At 40.4% G+C, this 19,497-nt stretch overlaps 1 protein-coding gene across 1 annotated transcript in view; it reads right to left on the bottom strand.

Moving 5' to 3' along the window:
• Nucleotides 1-6,432: 6,432 nt before the first annotated feature.
• Nucleotides 6,433-19,497, bottom strand: part of CD44 (CD44 molecule (IN blood group)) — a 49,162-nt gene continuing 36,097 nt past the window's right edge. The window contains exons 14-19 of the mRNA XM_084207273.1: nucleotides 18,462-18,623; nucleotides 16,984-17,241; nucleotides 15,901-16,086; nucleotides 12,812-12,934; nucleotides 11,483-11,561; nucleotides 6,433-9,722 (exon numbers count right to left, since the gene is read on the bottom strand). Of these exons, the coding sequence (XP_084063399.1) occupies nucleotides 9,506-9,722; nucleotides 11,483-11,561; nucleotides 12,812-12,934; nucleotides 15,901-16,086; nucleotides 16,984-17,241; nucleotides 18,462-18,623 (1,025 nt within the window). The 3' untranslated portion in view covers nucleotides 6,433-9,505. The remainder of the gene's footprint in view (nucleotides 9,723-11,482; nucleotides 11,562-12,811; nucleotides 12,935-15,900; nucleotides 16,087-16,983; nucleotides 17,242-18,461; nucleotides 18,624-19,497) is intronic.

Raw genomic sequence — 19,497 nt, forward strand, 5'->3', positions numbered from 1 at the left:
TTGGTCTTTACTCTCAGAAAGTTCTGAGATTTTGAAATTACATACTGTACAGTATCTATAGCACAGTTTGTTTAGAAATTAATAAATGCAGATGGTAAAATTTCTCCCAACCCTGGGCTCTGTTCTTGTATATTGTAGTTGGAATGCCCTGTAGACTGACTCTATTTTTGTAGTTCAGATCCTTTCCTCTTTACAAGGATTGTTAGTCATTTGCTTTTAATGCATTCTTACAGAGTGAACTGATTCCTGTAACTTTCATGTATAAAACAAACTAGACATTCTTTCTATACTGGAAATAGTCATGAATATAATATTTCACTAAGTGTTGTACCTCTTATGTACATATCATCAATAAATGTTGATTCATAATTTTCACAGCTTACATCTGCGACTTTTCATTTCAGCCTGGGCTCAATATGGGAATGCTTTAGGAGTTTGGATAAAGCAGTCTGATGAGAGAGGCTGCCTGTTCTGAGAACTACATGCAGGGTAGAAGATGGACCTGACTTTGCCAAAGAGTTAAAAATCTCACCCCTCACTTTATCCTCCAAATATTTCAGGATGCTGGCTGCAAATGAGCTCATTTTCCACAAAGGCCAGGATTCACTAACTTCAGTTCTTGGCAAGAAAAGAAGTGAAAAGACGTTAGAAGAGTAGGAGGACGCAAATCAATGGCTGCAGTTGCTTTAGAAACCTACTTCCCTCCCCTGGCTGCTAAAAAATAAATCTTTTATTCATAGCCTTTCTAAAAAAAATAATAAACAAAGCCTGTAGCGGAACTTCTGGAGTTCTTTATAAAGAAATCAACAGTATTTAACACATAAATTGAGAGATCTCACGGAGTGAACCGTGGCCCTGTGGAGTGGCAGTTGCCAAGTATGGAGAGAAAGCTCCAAGGCTGCTGCATGCTCGGAATAGCAGGCGCTACGGAAATCGCGCGGCTACCGGTGTGTGATAAAGGCACCGCCGAAACCTCGGCTGCGAGCACCAACAGTCTGCACAACCCTGGGCTTTTTTCTTCTTAATCATCCACTTGAGAAGCTTCCAAAGAAATTCAGGCATGGCAGGAAGTGGCTTTGGCAGTGCCTCAGCTGGCAGTCTGCCCTCTGAGTCAGTAACGAACCAAGTCCTGATGTGGTGCTGGGAGGATCTTTGGGCAAAAAGTAAATCTGAGTTACTGAAAAAGTAAATCTATCTGCTGCCACTTTGATACCAGAGCAAAAGTGTCCTGATCTGGCCTCATCAAGTGTTGTTAATAAATGCATTCTGCTAATGTAAAATTCCTCTCTTGAGTTTTTCCAGGATGCCCATCCCTCACATAGTTCATGTGCACTCTGTACATCCAAATTCCTTCCATAAAAGGAATCTGTCTGCTCTTCTGTTACACATCAGAAGAAAAGTTTAAAATTAAAGGCTCGACACCAACCTGTGTACGTTGCTTTTTTCAAAGCAATGTTTCTGCCAAATTACTTAAAATAACCAACCCATGCAGGAGCCAGTACTGCAATTATATGAAGCTGACCTTTCTGAAAATACACACCCCAAAGGCTGATTCTCTAAGCTCTTGCAAGCTCCTTGTACCCTGTTTCTCCAGGTCCAAGATTATTTCAGGAGTGTGTTTGTGTCTGGAATGTGTTCCTATCTACAGGAAAGAATCTGCTAAAAGGGGATATAAAAACCAGTGAGTTATGAATCATAGACCCGTACTAAGAGATATTTCTGAATCTCCTCTAAGGCATGAAAGAACAACTGAGATAATACTTCGGAGTTGTTAGATAGGAAACAATCTTCTCCTTTGTATTAGATAGTACAGGTGAACAGGACAAGGCTATGAAAGAAACAGGTGGCCCCAACGTACAGCGCTTTAGGAGGAAAACAGCATTAAAAATTACACCCGGTTGGGCTGGGTTATTTGCAGCAAGCACCTGCACTGCAATAATGTACACATACCCCAGCAGGGCTTGGAGCCATTTTGCTTCCAAAGCTGTGCAGAGCCCTGTGCAGGCTCCCAAAGCTGAGGCAGCTTCCCAGGGTGTGCAGGTGATTGCCTGCTCTCACTGTGCAGCCTGCAGTGGAGGCAGGCAGGAAAACAGATTGCCTGCGAGATAAGGGCTTGTGGTCGTGGTGGTTGGGGCAGGCACATTCTGTGGTGATAAACAAGATGTGTCTGTGTGCACAGATAAGTGACAAAACTGACTGCTGCCCTTCAAAACTACAGGAACAAGGTCTGGAGGAGCAAGGCCTCACACTCTTGGTAGGGCTCCTGAAGTACAGGGATGAGCACTTAGAAAAGGAACACAGGGTCTGTTTCACACGGTGCTGTGCTCTTCATTCTCATTTCTGACTGAACTAAAAGTGTTGGCTTTCCATGTGGTCACTTGTAAAACAGATCAATCTCCCATTTGGCGAGTTCTTTCAGTGGGGTGCCTGAAGAGGCTGCATGGATCCCTCCCTCTCCCGTGGTCCCTGGACACCACTCGAGAAATGCTGCTGAGCAGATGTGCGAGGGAGAAAAGGCAGCTGACTCCCAGGGCAGTGAAGGGACAAGAAGGGACCAAGCCAGGAAATGCACTCAAGAATCATTTCAGTGTTTCACTCAGGTTACTGGTGTTATCTAAATTGACTGGATCATTTCAGCTTTGTTTCTGAACAAGGCTTCTCCCATTTTTGACTGGCCAGTAAACAATGGGCAGGTTTGATACCTGTCCTCTTCATGGGTGGAGGGGGGAAGTCAGCCTTCTGAACAAAGGGTAAGTTTGTTTTTAAATCACTGGCTGAACAAACAAACATCCCTACCTTGAGTTCATTTCAGACTCTCACTTGATTAATGAAAGAAAGATTAACTAGAAAATAAACCACCAAAGAACTGCAGGGAAATACCCAAGAACTATAAAGCTAGTGAATCTGAAGACCTACTGCTGGAAAACAAAACCTGCTGAACTGAGGAGGTGTTTGTGAAACAATTTTACAGGAAGACAAACTCCATGTACTTGCACACTAGGTTACAGATGCACAGGCAATGCTTGAACAAAGTGGATCCAAAGAGTAAAAGGAGCCAAAAATTTGAGGATTATATCGCTGGTGGCTGTAGTCCACAGCATGTGCAAGAGCATTCTTCTCTCCCTTGGTGTGCAGTTGTCAGCTGAGATCACTGTGTCTCATGTATGGGGCTCAGCTGTCAGGGACCCACCTTAGATAAACTCAGCTGCACTCTCTCCCATAAACTCTCTCCCTAAGCTAGCTCTGGTAAGGAGCTGCTAGCAATCTGCAGCAGCAGCCCTGAACAGGATGCTTGCTTTTAAAAAAAGTACTTTGATAAAATCTAAATCTAAATCTAAGTATAAATATAAACATAAATATAAATAATATAAATATAGACTCAGACTTTAACCACATTATGGGGCAGAACAGTTTATTACTGTTTCTTATAAGAAAAAATGGAAGTGTGGAATCTCAATTCATGCAAGGGAAAATGTGGTCACTGAAAATTATCTAAGGGGTCTTTTTTTAGATTTATCCAGGAAAGAAAAGCCTTCTGTCCTGCCAGAAGCTAGATGATGCACACAAGTAAATTTAAAGCTAAAACTCAGCTGTACCAATGCCATTTGGTAACAAACATTACCAAACAATTTATACACTTCCACATGAGACTGGCAGTATGGGTGTTAAATCAGACTCCATCCTACCACAACGGCCCAAGGCAAGGCTTTCAGACTCCAGGTACAAAATTTAGAGCCTTCAGACAAGTGGAAAATGCCTTTTGCATCCTCCTCTGGGTTGTTCTGAGAGTCACAAGGACTTCAGGACAAACTCAGCAAACCTAAAAGTTTCTGGATGTAGAGAGTCTCCACTGCCCATGAGCCATGTGCTGATTTACCCCTGCCAGCCTAGGTACCCCTCATCTCAGCTGGGCCTCAGCTTCAGCACCAGCAGAAAGATGCTGCTGACCTAAATTCTAAGTGGGTGCTTGACTGAGCCTTTTCTTTAATTAAAAAAAAAAAATGCTGGAAGCTTTTCTGGTAAATGGACTTAAATTTATCACATCTTGACTTAAACAATCCTGTTTTGATGTAAATTTGCATATCTTTTTTTCCAGTGGGACCATAAATTACTTCTAAGAATTTCATTTTATTACAAAGGGAAAGCTATACTATTAGACACGGAGAATCTTCCCCCACCAAAAAAAAAACCCAACCCAAAACCCACAAAAAAACCACAAAAAAACCCCCAACCAACCAACCAACCAACCAACCAACCAACCAACAGAAAACCCAAAACAAACAAACAAACAAACAAACAAACAAACAAAACCCAAACCAATAAAAACCCCCAAAACATAACAAAAATAAAAAAGGAAATTTGTACAGCTGCATCTTCTATCTGGAATATTAAAACTAACTGAAACAATGTCAGTTTCTGAGAAAGAAAGTAATCTTCTTTTTTGACGGTTTTTGTGGACTTTTTTTGATCCAAAACTTCATAATTTTTAAAATTTTCTTTTAAAGAAAAACTAGAGAAATTCACATCAGTGTTCAGTGCACACCTTTTTGTGGCAGAGAACGTATAAAGGTGGGTCTCATTCCCCCACTTTTTCATCCAAGACACTTTTTCCTGTAGAGTAGGAATAAATAAATTCCTTTTAATAAAAAAAATTTTAAATAAAAAAGTCTGAGACTCCATGAAGGCGTCACTCAGACAAAACCTTTCCATTGGTTGCTGGAACCATCCACACAAAATTGAAAGTCTGTGTTTAAAGCATAGGTAAAGCTTTCACTGCCCGTGCTTTACCTGCACTTTAACAATAATCAACTGTCCTGAGGTCAGGAGAGCTGCTTTGATGGTGGATTCTCTTCTAGAGTTTTCACTTTTAAAAACCCCTCTGCAGCAGCTCACTTGACCAATGTGAGGATCTGTCTCAGTCTTGCCCTTTCAAAACAGGAAGATAAGCAAGGAGCAGAATTGTCCCATCCCACTGAAAGAGGAGTCAGGGAGGATTCCTTGTGATAGATTCCTTGGATGAAAATGATGCTCAAGCAGCAAATACCCCAGAACCATTTATTGATAGAGAAAGGATATGGTTCTGACCAGAGTATGTTAGAAAAGAGACCAGAGAGAGGAAAAGGGAGATGGAGAGAGTCACTGCTTTTGTCTGCCAGAGCTGCTCCCACAGCTCCATTTCCCAGGCATTTTTTCCCAGGCATCCTTGACACCTGGCATGTGCCAGGGCTTTAGCACCTGCAGTGTCCCTGCAGTAATTTTTCACCACATGTGTAATATGTGTTAAGGCACAAATAAACATCAAATCAGTCCCTCTCAGGAATGTTTTTGAAACCTTGCCTTTACTAACCTTACTCCAAAGGGGTGAGACAGAGAAGACAAAAACTGCTCTCTGTGCTGTACAGAACACTGTTACTCATCTTGCCTAAATCTGCCTCTCCTCGTTGCCACAGCTGCTTGTCCCCAGCATGGGGGATGCCACATGCAGCAGGGCATAGCAACAGTGAGAAATAAGCTACCAGGGGAAAATTCAAAATCAGTTTGCAAATGAGGTGGTAGGTGTAGAGGATGACTTGGAGGTGGGGAGGTTCACAGGAAAAGGCTCTTTTTTCCTACTCAGAGTTGTGAAATATTTGAGTGGCACAGTGCTGGGGGTGTTGAAGGTACTTTCCCAGCTGTAGCACAGAAATTTCACTCTCCCTTTACATCCTTTCCCAGAAATTGTGCTCTCCCTTCGTCCTGAACCCCCCAGATTCATGCCCAAAACACCTTTGCACAATTTTTTCCACCCTTAAGGAACAGGAATTTTGTCATCCACTCCCACACAGCTGGAACCACACCCCAAAGAAAAGCCCTTTCCCTGCTACCTTTTGTCCTTTTCCCCTCCACAGAGAAGAAGTAGTCAGAGCCTGTGGTTACCAAAAGGGCTGGTATTTCACTAATCAGAGCTCTTGCAGAGACTCAGAGGCATTAGACCCTTGAACTGTTTAATAAAGCTTAAGAAATAATTATTGTCTAATGGCCTAATATAGCTTAAAATAAACCCATTAACTGCTGACTTATAAAATACCCTGGTGTCTCTGCATGTGGAGGCAGAACACAGTTGTCAGAGGATTTATTTTCTTCATCTACAGAAAGAATAATTAGCACCAGCCCTAACCAGAATGATATGTGCTAAAGAGGCACTTGGCAATTGTCTCCTAAAAATATTCCAGGCAAAATGCTTCAAACTAATTAGTACAGAGGCTGTTGTTGTTGACAAGGGACGCACAAAAAACATCCCTATCATACGAAAAACTGCAAAAGTACAATTTTGGAACTGGTATTGTGGAAGGAGTTTCACATCCACAAAGGTAGACATGACAGCTGCACATCCTTTCTCTGCTTTAATCAAATATTCCTTTTCAGAACTTCAAGGCAATCCAGATGAAACAATCAGCCTGCATTGCTTCATGAAAATATTACATTCCCATAAAACATACAGAGACTCTCTTAAATATGCTTGCTGTTCTAGACAGTATTTCCACTGGTCTGGATCACATTTATTTGTAACTTTTCAAGACAAAGGAATAACAGAAGCTGGTCACAGGCTCCTTAGCATTTTTAGGAGAGATCCTCATTCTTCTCAGGCACCAAGCAAGGACAGACCCAGACACAGTGAGATTTGTCAGTCACAGCTGATTTGTCTGTCAGCACCCATAAGGAAGGGCTGGGTCTTGCTGGGTGCTACACTTTTCAAATCTTGGTTCAGTGAGCCAGGAACAGTCATCAAAATCTTTCTGGGTTGATCTTAAATGGAAGCAAGTTGTTGTAGCTGTTGTCTGCTTCTGGCGTAGAGCTGAGCTCCTCCATCTCCCAGAGGCTCACACAGCATTCACCTCAGCCTGGCTTGGAATTTGCAAGCAGAAAAAATCACAGCATTCAACATGACTATCCAGCTGAAGGCTTCTCTCCCACTAACAGCTGGACTTACATTTCATCCTCAGTGTGGAAGCAGGTTTATTTTGAAAGCTTACTTTAAAGTCCGATGTGTTTTTAGCAATACTATTTCTAGTTACAATTTAGAGATGGCATTTTCTTTAATTCTGATTAATCTGTTAAATAAATATGCAAATATATCAAGTGCTCTATATAAAAATAGATACACACAACAAACAACCCCTCATGATAAAAGCAAGATTAATAAAAATATGTACTGTATTATACATATGAAATGGCCATCTAGTTTCAAAACTATAATGAAACAATTACACATAAGTCACAGGACATAATCTAAAAAGAATCAGCATATATAAAATAATGGCATTGCCTCTTGAGCATCTCTCATTTAAAAATATACAAAGAACCCAACCAGTGTTGCCTGTGCTTTTATATCTACTGACTATAAGATAAATTACGAAGAAGTTTGCGGATTTCTTCATTCAGTATCTGAACAGGGAGATTAATAACGTGCCACAGATGTTTTTGGTTTTTTTTAAAGAGAATTTTAGCCTCCAAGACAGTGAAATACATCCTTCTCACTGAGACCTATATTCAGTTAGGATTTAAAGATTTTTAGTTCTTACTCTGGATCTCCATACTTCGTGGAATGAGTACCTAACACCAGTTTAAACACAGCCTTCAGCAGATCTTTCTGATTTCTCATGACAAATAGAAAAGTGTGCTCAGAAACATTAAACAAAAATCAATGCACTGTTCACAGATGAAGTATCTGACCTGCATAAAGTCAGAAAACATCCTGTGTGTATTTTAAAACATCACCTTGCCTCGGGACTTTTTGCCCAGGTGTAAATTGCCCTGAGCAGATCTGCCAGCAGATACCAGGGCACTTGAGCATTTCCATGAAGCACATGGGAAACTGCTGGAGGGCTGTGACTCAGAAATAGAATCAACAGTCTTGTGCTTTATGTTCCAGTAAGATCAGTGCTAGCTAAAGCCAATATTTAGCCAGCTGAATATTCATCCTCCAAACTGCTTCAGATGGAGAACAAAATATAGCATGCTTCAGCAGAACAGTTTCAAAGACAGGGCTATGGTCACTGAACAGAACTCCTGAACAGCCCTGCTACAGACCATCCCCATCCCACAGCCAGCACAGACCAACATTTCTCCCTGCATTTCCTGGGGGGAGTCCAATTAAAGTTACAATTCTCCCTCCATTCCAATAAGCTTTCATAAAAATGGCACAGACCACTGGTAGTAAATAATTGTTTTCCTGACAATTCAAATCAATATAATGCACAGCATCATAGCTTAATACAAATACTTTACATAACAGACACAAAAGGACACAACAAAAGCATGTAACAATGCAGCTCAGCTACTCTACTATATTACATGGCTGGGAAGAGTTTCCTTTCCATTGCTTTGATCTTTTCTGTAGAAATTGAACTTCTGGTACCAAAAAGCAAGAAAAGTTTCTTTTTGGTGTTTTTAAAATCTGATGGAAAAAATGTAGATTAAACAGAATTCAGAGGAAATGAGCGAGATCATAGAAAAACAGCTTTCAAAATATCAGTAATCTTGGATAATATAATAGTTATAGGGGAAAAAATTCAATAGGCTCAGCATCTCTTTGGTAAAATGGAGCACAATATGGAGACCTATTTTCAGGAATAAAATACTGTCAGCTTGCCTAGTGATCTCAACTGCTTGATTTGTGCATATATGATAGAGCTGGGGTCATTTCCTTTTATTAGTTATCTTAACTAACAGACTCATTAAAAACATGCACAAACTGGGACCAATGAATGAGGTGGGGAGAAGAGCAATGAACACCTCAAAAACCAAAGGATAATTGTACAGGTTGCTAGGATAATAAAGAATAGAAGTTTATTATATTTCAGCTCATATTTTCATGCCTTTATTACCCCTCCTGAGAAGACTTGCTGTATGTCCATAGATATTTAAAAATAGAGATAAATAAATTTTGTCCTTCTGGGTTTCCTTCGTTGCAGACCAAGCCACACATAATTATAAAACGTCACTTTTTGTTTATACTGGCAGATTTTGAATGTACCCACAGCTATGCCTGGCTGGAAGGCATTTCTGAAGGATTCTGCTGTTGCAGACATTGGAGAAGATGCCTTTTGGGTTTAAACTTGATTTTTTTACTCTTGACATTTTTCCTCACTTATTTCTCTACCATGACATGTTTAATACTTTAAATATCTGTAAGATGGAGTGGCTGGATACTTCTTTATGTTCACACAGTGAAGACCTTCCATCTGGGGAATAATGATGTAAACTTGTATGCCTCCTAACACCCGGGACACAGTGAGAGTCCTCTGTGAAGGGACTGGGAACTGAAACATGGCACAAGTCTTGGGGGTGTACTTCAGAAATGTCAAATTTTAAACTCAGACATCATTGCAAAGTGATTAAAAAGAAATAGAACTTATGCTTATGTTCAAAAGACATCAGTAGCACAGTGCATCTGTGAATTCCTGTTCAAGTTCCACATGATTTTGGTTTTCCCAGCCCTGATCTGCTTGGCAGTGTGGTGCCATTACACTCCAGTCTTCATGTCAAACTCGTGATGATTTTGTGTTTCATTAACAGTCAGGAATTCATCACATGCTTGTGTTCGGTCATTTGACTGTTCTTTATGAACCAAGTGCACCATTTCTTGTGATTTACTGATATCTCCATTTAATTCACTTGTCTTCCTGTCCTCCACTGCCCCTTTGCCATTGTTAATCACTAGCTTTTTCTTCTGCCCACATCTAGAAAGAAATAAAAATAAAGTATTATAAATAGAGTATAACAAAAATAATAAAAAACTGAAGGTCAGTATTTAGGAAAAGGTGATTGGAAATTAAACTTGTGTTTAATGCTGACTTATATCATACAAAGCGTACAGTTTCTCCATGTTGCATATTTTATTTTTGAAAGCATCCACCATTATATGCATAAAAATTATCAGGAGCTCACTTATCTAATTTATACTTACTGTTACTTCATGTAGCAATAACATTCATTACTGAAGGCTAGAAGTTTTTTTCTGCCATTTGAATTTATCCACATTTATGAACTTTGTAAATATCCCCACTATGAGGACACATTCCAAATCCAGGCTTGGGACCACGGCTTTGAAAATTCACAAATTCTTAAGCAAGCAGAAAATCTGGATCAAGCTCTCACCTCATTGAACAAGGCAACTGTTTTTTCCTTTGTATTAGCATGCCAAGCTTAGAAGCCAACCAGCAGTAAGGAAATATGGAGAACTATTCTAGCTGCTGTCTGCAGCAGAGCTCCTGGGGATGTTCAGGCAGGAAATAGGTACTGTGCTTTGAAAGGTACACTTGCTGCAGGGCTGCCCAATAAACTTTATATGTAGCTCTGAATCAAACCACACACACACACACACACAATCTCTAAAGAGTCACCAGTCCAAAGCTGCTGCACACTGGTTACCATGGCCTGGGTTTCATTCAGTGCAGTAAAACATCACTACTTACACAGCTGTCAGATTTACTGTTTGGATGGCTCCCTGGCTACACATCCTACTTGTCCACAAACAGCCTTGTGTACAGTGAATATGCAGAGCCCAGCATGCCTAAGAGGGACAATGTGTCTCTGAAGTTGGACTTTTAAGTCCTTTCTTGTTAAATAAAGCATATTTATTCCTGAGGGACTGATTTGGCTGTTCAATTTTACTGAGATGTTTCTGAAATAGCATTTTTTTCATGCCTACTGACTCATAGATGAGGGTTATTTTATCTGAAGTAGCTCAGTTCACTCTGCTAATGTTTCACATACCCTTGGGAATGATTTCCTGCTTTGCAGCCATAAAATGCCAAAAGACACCAGCAAGGAGCTGTGGAGCTCCACAGCCTCTTAAAAGAGCAGCTCAGAGTGTTCTGCAACCAAGAGACTAGGAAAAAATGTGCTCACTGCTTCCTGCACAAAAATCTCCAGATATGATATGATCATTCTGATGAAAAAGGAGTTAAAACCCAACGTTCAAGTAGCAAATAGTTACTCTGTTAAAAAGCTCAATTTTAGCATTCAAGTAGCAAAAAGCTGTTGAAGATAATTGGGAAGACAGACCCTCACAGTGCACACAGACAATTCTTTAATGGTGGAGGATTATTCCTGGCTCATCCTGTGGTTGTTACTGTCTATGTTCATATCACAATTTCCACTCTCTGTGAACACGATTTTCCCATCAATAACTAATAGACAGAGGGTCATCAATTTTCTGTATACAGAAAATTGTACAGTTTCTATATCCAGTTAACTTCCATTTCCAAGACCAGATGGTTCATGGAGCTGCTGACTTCATGTGAGTGGTCCCAGGTGAGTGTGAAGGCTGATGTGTGACCCGTGCAGGACATGGTGACCTGGGTCCCCGCACCACAAGCCACAGAGCTTTGCAGAGGATGCTCTTTCCTGTGGTTTGCTACTCTGCTCCTCTTTGAGAAAGCTTTGGGAGGAGAGAAGTGAGGCAGTGTGTTTTGGAAATGTGAAGGGGTGGCCTTACCTTCTGCGACTGTTGACAGCAATGCACACTGCCAGGATCAATGCGAGCACCACGAGAGCAGCCACAATGATCAGCCAGTCTGCAGGGACAGATGAGGGAGGGTAAGAGAGCGTGTGAATGTATCTCATGGGGTTCTGCCACTCCACAGAACTGCAGAGACACAATCTCTTCTACTTCCTATAAGCTGTCACATTCTTTCCCCAGCTTCCATGAACGTTTGTTTGGTGTACAAAGTCCTTCAGTGCAAATCAAACACATTTTCATCACTCAGCTATGCACAGCCCAGCTCAGATTAAATACCCCATCACTGTTGTCACCTGCAAGCACTTTGGTGGGCATAGGTGAAGAGGAGCTGTTTCACTGATTTACTCCAATGGCAAAAGAAAAAGTTTAGCATGACACACCTACAATCTCAGAAGCAGGATGAGTTTTAGCACATTTTTAGCAAAGCAGGTTTCACAACCTTCCCAGCAGCCTACTTTCTACTACCATTATAGCTCTGCTGCCATTAGACATGGGGGTCCTCTCCCAGGAGCTATGTCCTGTATTTTTATTTTCTTTGTTTGAAACAATCATTCCTTGTTTAACAAGACCCGCACATTTAATTTGCAGCAAATTACCTCTTTTAATCAGTTAATTATTAGTACTCCATGGTGTAAAACTGATAGGCATTCTTTTCGTAGCATGCTTTTCTTATATCTCCCTTCAGCTTTCCCTGCAAATGATGAGTTCTTCAAAAGATGCTTCAAAGGTTACCTTCCCAAAATGTTCTGTGTGCTCTTCTCCATTTTTTTCCTGTGACTAATGCAATGCCTTGAACTGAACACAGAGTTTCACCTCTGGACTTGCTTGGCCTAAGTACAGTGGGATAATTACTTTCTCTGTTCTAAAAACGACTTTACCACTAATAAGTCCCAGAATATATTTGCATTCTTTTGCAGCTGTATCATGGTGTTGGCTTCTTTTTCTTCTGTTTTAGTCTGCACACTCTCTTCTGGAGAGCTTGTTTCAGCTGTTATTTTCACTGAACATTCTCATGGATATGATGCTATGCATATAACTTTACCAAGTTTTACTTGATTTAATTTCAGTTTATAAAAGTTAATTGAATCTTAATCCCATTCCCCAAATGCATGGTTTCTCTCATCTTAATATTGCTGAAAAACTATATGAGTTACAATATGCTCCATCTTTGAAATGCTGAATATTATCTGATCCAGAACAAAGCCTGAACAACTGCATTTGACCTTTATTTTCACCTCTTACTTCAGTTCATATGAAGAGAATTCTGTCCTAGGATTTTTAAAACATTTGACTCGAAAAACCCACCTGGTACACGGGCCGACCTTGGCTGTGAATCTATTGTTGTTGTGGCGGTCTCTCCAGGGGAAGTGGTGGATTCATAATGTCCCTTGTGTGGTCCTTCGTTACCATATCCACTAGAGGTAGAGCCTAAAGAGCAAAAAACCCCAGCCATGAGGCCAAATATGCTGGATGGAAATTTAACAGCAATATACAAAGACTGCAACTTAAACTTAAAATGCAAAAGTCATGCTCTGGAATGTCCATGCTGAAGCAGTTGATGAGTGTTTATACTGAAAGCTATCACACAGACTGTAAGCATGACACTCATCTGAACTATGGCTACCTTTAATATTTTGAGAAGCAAAACTTGGCTTTCCTCTCTTGTCTCCCTCATAGGTTTCAATTCTATTCTGACACAGGATAAAACTGAACACTTAAAACTCCAATGCTGTCATAAAATTGAACAATAGTTCTCTGAATGCTCGTGACTTTGGCAGCTCTAGAGTGGGACTCTAAAAATTAAAAGTATTCTTTCCATAATATAAAAGTGTTTTCTGCAAACTTAGATGTCGATCCTCTTGTCCTTTTCAAAAAGTTGTGTAATTTGGTTCCAAGATGGTATAAGATCTTAAATCAGTCTCTTATATTTTCTAAGCTGGCCATACTGCTTAAAATTTTAGGCAATTACATTCCTGGCCCATGCTATTACCATAAGGGTATCCCAAGTCTAAAATTATCAGCAGACTATAGATACAGTAATTTCATTTGGGACTGCTGCTTCATTATCACTACAAAAAATATATTTCAGATCTCCACCTCTCTGAATTCTTCCAGACTCTAAGAAATCAAACACTAATTCTAATCAGCTGTAAAGTTCTTTTTCTTTATCCCACATTACTACTAATTTCTGTCCAGTATTTCTGATCTCATTTCCTAGTAACAGCTGGGAAATACAAAACTGAGAAGCATGTTTTATTCCCTCTGTGAAGCACAGCCAGCAAGCAGCTCATGAATTTTCCAGATGTTTTTATTATTTTTATTAACTAGAAACTTATTGACTGGTGTGTTGTTTGGTGCTATCTCAAAACAAAGGACAGAGCACAAATGAAGAATCTTGATCTAGCAGCAAAGAAAGCTGACCAAGAGGGACCTACTAACTTGTCTACACTAGGTCTCAGCAGATTTTTGAGCTTTTCCTCCATTTGTGCTCTGTCCTCCACAAAACCCCTTAGAATTCAGACATTTATTAAGATTTGTGTGTTTAGAAACCTGCTGCATTTGCTGCTCCTCTGAGCACTGAGAAGAAGCAGCAAGGGTCAGCTACATTCCCTGCTGTTCTGGCTCTGGGGAGGTGCTTGCAAGTGGCAGGGAGGGAACCTCAAAAGCCCTCTACATTTCATTTTGGTACCATAGCAGATGTTTTTCTTAACAGACAGTTATTTTTTGTGTCCCTTCAGTGGACTGACTCGTTATGCTGTGGACACTTGTACAATTTGTGTGGTCTGACCACAGCTTAAACATTCCTGTAGAAGAACAGCGAGTGAAAAAAAGTGGTACAGTACGTCAAACCATTCATCTGATCAGAGAAGGCTTTAACAATACATTCATGAATCTTTTCCATTCCACTTCACCTGCACTGGGCAGCCTTACAAATGAATGCACCCTTCAATAATCTTTCTGATAACAATGGTGGTGTCTTAGTAATTCCCGTAAACCGTGTTCCTAAAATGCACCAAGAGAAGGTGAATGAAAAGAGGAAGAGTTTGGAGAAAATGGCCTTCTGAGCCTTTGGCCAGGGTACTGACAATATTCCCACTGAGAAAGATATTCCCACTGGAAAAGATTCCAACCTGTTCTTACAGGTTTTATGTGCTCAAAACAGAAAGGTAGCAAACATTTTTTCATAGTGTGTAATGTCTGCACATAAAATTAAGAAGGCAGCTTCAATTAATTGGGTGAATAGGGCCTCTGAAATGAAAGAAATGTGTTTTAGTAGGAAGACATTATTTAAAACAGATTTCCAGTAAAATTCTGACGAATACATAATTTCCATCTATAGTGCTATGTCTATGTCAAAATACTATAACCAGGCAATTTTGTTGGAGTTGAATTTACTGGTTGATACAAAATTATTGAAAAAATAATTAGCCCAAGTTCTACCTCACAATATATTAATTATATTAATGAATTATTAAAACATTTAGCTTTCAAGTGTTTTCTGTATAATGCTGTAAAAATATAGGTACATTATCTTGTTTCTATGCAGTGAATGTCCACAGATTATTGGCGAAATTCTGCTCTGGAATGGTTCCACTAACTTCCAAGAAAATGCATGAAAACAGTGTTTGGATTAGCTGAATTGGGAAAAAATCCCCTTACTGCTAGGATGGTTATTTGTGTGGAAGCTACATTTGGGAATATGGAAAAGTCCCTTCATTTCCCATGTTATTAGCATGTGACCACACATTAAAAAAAAACAAATACCAAAGGCTGTATGTAGTATAATAGGCAAACACTGTTAACTGCACTAACTTCATCAGAAGAATAACCCTTTGAAAAGCAAAGCTGTTCACAAATGAAATGTCAGCTATGGCCCAGTAACAGCTACAACTAATCACTGGAAAGATACCAACAGAACATATAGCTAGGGAAAAAATGGTGTCATAGAGAATTACCTTTCTTTTTTACTTATTCAGCTAATTTAAAAGGTTACAAATGGTGAAAAAGTGACAGATAGCTAAGGGTTACACAGCTGTCATTGGTGCCCAGCAAAACAAAGAAAGACAAAGGCTATCACAAATGTATGGGCAAGAGCAGAAAGTTTTCACTTCTTCATTTCAATACTTGTGTTACCACATTCTGATAACAGAATATAAGAAAAGCTTATTTGCAAAACACTATTTTCAGCCTTTACCTAGTGTTTTTACTAGAAAGAGATACAATTCATGACACTTTATCAGTGGGTTAAAACCAATAACAAAACCCAGAAAGGAAATCATAATATGACAACCATTTACAATTATGCTTAGTACACATTTTTGGACAATAGCCATTGTCCACAATAACAACTTACTGATGGATAAATGAAAATGGTTATAATTCACTATTCTTACTGGTAGTAAGAGGAGTCTGCAAGGGAATAAAACGGTCCTCAATGTCTGAAAAAACTCCAGGTATCCCATGGACATGGAAACCATCTGTGGTGCTTGCTGGTTCCCCTTCCCTTCCAGGTGCAGTGCCAGGTGCCAGTGGCTCCTTGGTCGCTTTCTCTTGGTCAGCATCATCCACGGACTCTGTGACTGCCATGATGGTGGCATGATCAGGGAGAACTCACAAAAACCACCGCCCACATCATTTCCTGGGCCACAGCAAATCTATTACAGATCTCCACCTCCACCAGAAAGCACCTTCACCTTCTTCATGCAAAGCACAGAAGGAGGGGAAAAGACACGAAGCCTCTCCTTCTCCTTCCACACTGTCACTGGCTTCTGAGAGACCCTTAAGCCCCACATCTATGCTCAGCATGTTGGAGCAGGATGCTGGTGGCTACGCAGATCCCAGTGACAGAGGGAAAGGGGAGGCCTTTAGAAGAAGAGACTTGAGCAGCAAGAACCTGACCCTGTAACTCAGGAGTGAGTGGCCTCACCTCTGTCGGTCTGGCCCAGCCATACACAGGGGAAGAGAAGTAAGAAACTGATGGCAGAATTTAAGGGATGTAATTCTTCTGTGAATGCACTGCCCTCACCACTGGGACACCACTGCCCAGTGATAGTGCCACTGCTGAGTTGCAGGATCAAGTCATCTGATTATCCTGCCAGAGCACCTCCACCACACCAGTCATGGTGCCAAAGCATAGGCAGCCTAATTCACTGATGCACAAGAAAGGAAGATGGAGCTGGGGATTCAGAATCACCAAAGTGCATGTCTCGCAGAACATTTGGGAGATCATCCAAAAGCATGCTTCAGCAAAGGTCAGAAACCACCAAGCACACCAGCAGGGAGTCCCTTAGGCCTCGTTCACAGGTCCTATGACAGATTTTTCACTGCAAGTCCACACTAAGAATGAAGATCCCCAGGATGAGAAAGACAGTGAAAGGAGTCATCTTCAGCAGAGATAATGTCTCATTTCACACCAGACATGAGAAATGAGAATGATCCATTATTCTTGCTGGTACCCATCAGAAGAGAGTCATTACCAGCTTTGGTCACGCTGGCTGTGGTCCTGTGGAGGACTTCATCTCCGGGCGTATCCGTGGGATTTGTGATGCCCTCAGTGCCCTGTCCTGGTTCAGCATCTGAAGGCAGAGGTGTTGGAGCTGGCTCTTGGTGGTGGGCACCCTCAGGAGAGGAAGCAGATGTTACCACAAGGCGAGGTGCCCACGCTTCCTGGGTTATATCTTCTGGTGCCAGAGTGCCAGTGGAGGCTGTGACTGTTGTGATGACGGCCAAGTTAACTTCAAAAACATTTTAAAAATGTACCTTACATATTACTCTCTCTTTATTTTTAGTAAACTCTACCTTTTTAATTTATTTGCCTATGTAGACTATGCAGTGAGAAGAAAAACAAAAGAAAACAAAACAAAGCCATAAGCAAAGAATATCCTCTGCATATGACACACTCCTTTTGACTTGTCTCTTCCTTCACTAATATTCACAGTGCAGCCTAAAATACTGGTTTTGAAAATACCTAGTGAACACTGTTTAGAAGTAAGAAAACAGCAATATTATTTTCAGAGTGACTCTAAGAATTCCTGTTGTTACACAGGAATCAGATTAGAATGACTTAATAAATAACATCTGAAAAAATTCCAAAATTTGGGTTTTCGTATTTGCAACTGACCTGTCAAACCTCATAAAGCTTGAAAACAGTGAACTGGGAAACTTTACAGAATCTCATTCATATTTAGAAAACATGAGCAGATGATAGAGAACACAAACTTTTAAATCTACAAACTGCATTTATAATCCACACAATTTGTAGTTTTCATAGCTCTCTGTCAAATCCTAAAGGTTGAGGATTAAATAACCCAGATAAAAATGGATTTAGAGGAAGAAAAGCAAAAGGAGAGCAGCTAATTTTTCTTTAGAATGTCTTGTTTAGAAAATGCAGGAAGAAAAGATGCAAGAAGGTCCAAACAACTACAGTGTGATTAAAAAAATCCTATTGTATTAAATAAAAAAGCAGTATTTTGAATGAGAATAATTTTAAATGGATAACGTGCAGAGTTTGGGAATTTAAGTTAGAACCTTGCAGAACTACATGAACGAACTCCAATAAATTATTTCAAATTTTACAGTATTAAGAGAATATGTTGAAATATTGAGACCAGGAATGACCAGACATGAAAAACAAGCATTTACATTACCAGCCACCCCCAAAAAGCAACAGCCTTCTCAGTTAAAAATACACCTGAGCAAAATCAGGAGACATAAGAAAGACGGCACACAGGAAAAAAAATATTCTTAAGCAGACAGGAATTCTTGTTGGGATATTCAGATGCAACAAAATCATAAGAACATTTGCACTGTAATTTCACAACAAGAATGCACACTTCAAAGATAAGAAAGACAAGGAAAGTCAGTTTCAGAAGAAATAATGTCTCATTTCACACCAGACATGAGAAATGAGTACAATCCATTATTTTTACTGGAACCATCGGAGGAGAGCCATTACCAGCTTTGATCGTAGTGCCTGTGGTCCAGTGGAGAACTTCATCCCCAGGGGCATCCGTGGGATTCATGATGCCTTCAGTGCTCATTTCTGATTCATCATCCCAAGGCAGGAGTGACTGAGTTGGCTCTTTGTGGTGGGCACCATCAGGAGAGGCAACAGCTGCTATGATGGTTTAATAACAGATGATTTAAGCACAGATTATTTAATAGCTGTTAATTCCACATGAGTGCTGCTGTGGCCTTCCCATTACCATCCCATCCAAAGCTCCTGTTCCCCCTAAAGCACTGTTACCCTTTTCTCTCCACAAAAAGGGCAGAGAAGGGAGAGCTTGTCTACAGCATCGCTGCTCTCCCACAGCTTTGGTGAGACATATCCATTTGCTGTTCTTGCCTGCTTTTTTACTTAATCAAAAAGACTCCTGAGGGCAGTGGACCCAGGGAAAGACACAGAGGCAGAAGTCAGAAGCATTCCCTGACCTGCATCCCAGGCTACCTACAGAGTCTCAGCTTCCTTGGCACTGTCACTTGCTGTTACAGCGTGTTTCACATTACAGGCATCAGTGCTGAAATGCTGACAGTCAAGAAGACATGAAGGTCTCTGCTTCTGCCTCCACACTGTCACTGGCTTCTGAGAGACCCACATTTAAGCTCAGCATGTTGGAGCGAGATGTTGGCAAAATACACAGATTCCAGTGGCAGATGGAGAGGAGAGACCTCCACACCATGTTTTTAGAACACTGTTTTGATGTTATAAATACTGTGTGTTGTATGAGAATGCATTGCTGTGTCACGTCAGCTTTATAGATTCCAGCCTCTGATCATTCTAGGAATGAACCAGAGGGATAGAGATTTCAATAAAGATTTCAATAAAGAAAATAACACTCTTTCTCCAAGTGAATATTCACAAATTGAATGGATTAACCTCTTGAGGTAGAAACATGCATAAGTATGGATTCGATGTTATGACAAAGACAGTCTGGCAGTACAAAATAATATAACTTATGTAATGAGCTGGATGCAATTTCACAGCCATGTTT

This window comes from Fringilla coelebs, assembly GCF_963513975.1.
Source record: "Fringilla coelebs genome assembly, chromosome: 6".
NCBI lineage: Eukaryota > Metazoa > Chordata > Aves > Passeriformes > Fringillidae > Fringilla > Fringilla coelebs.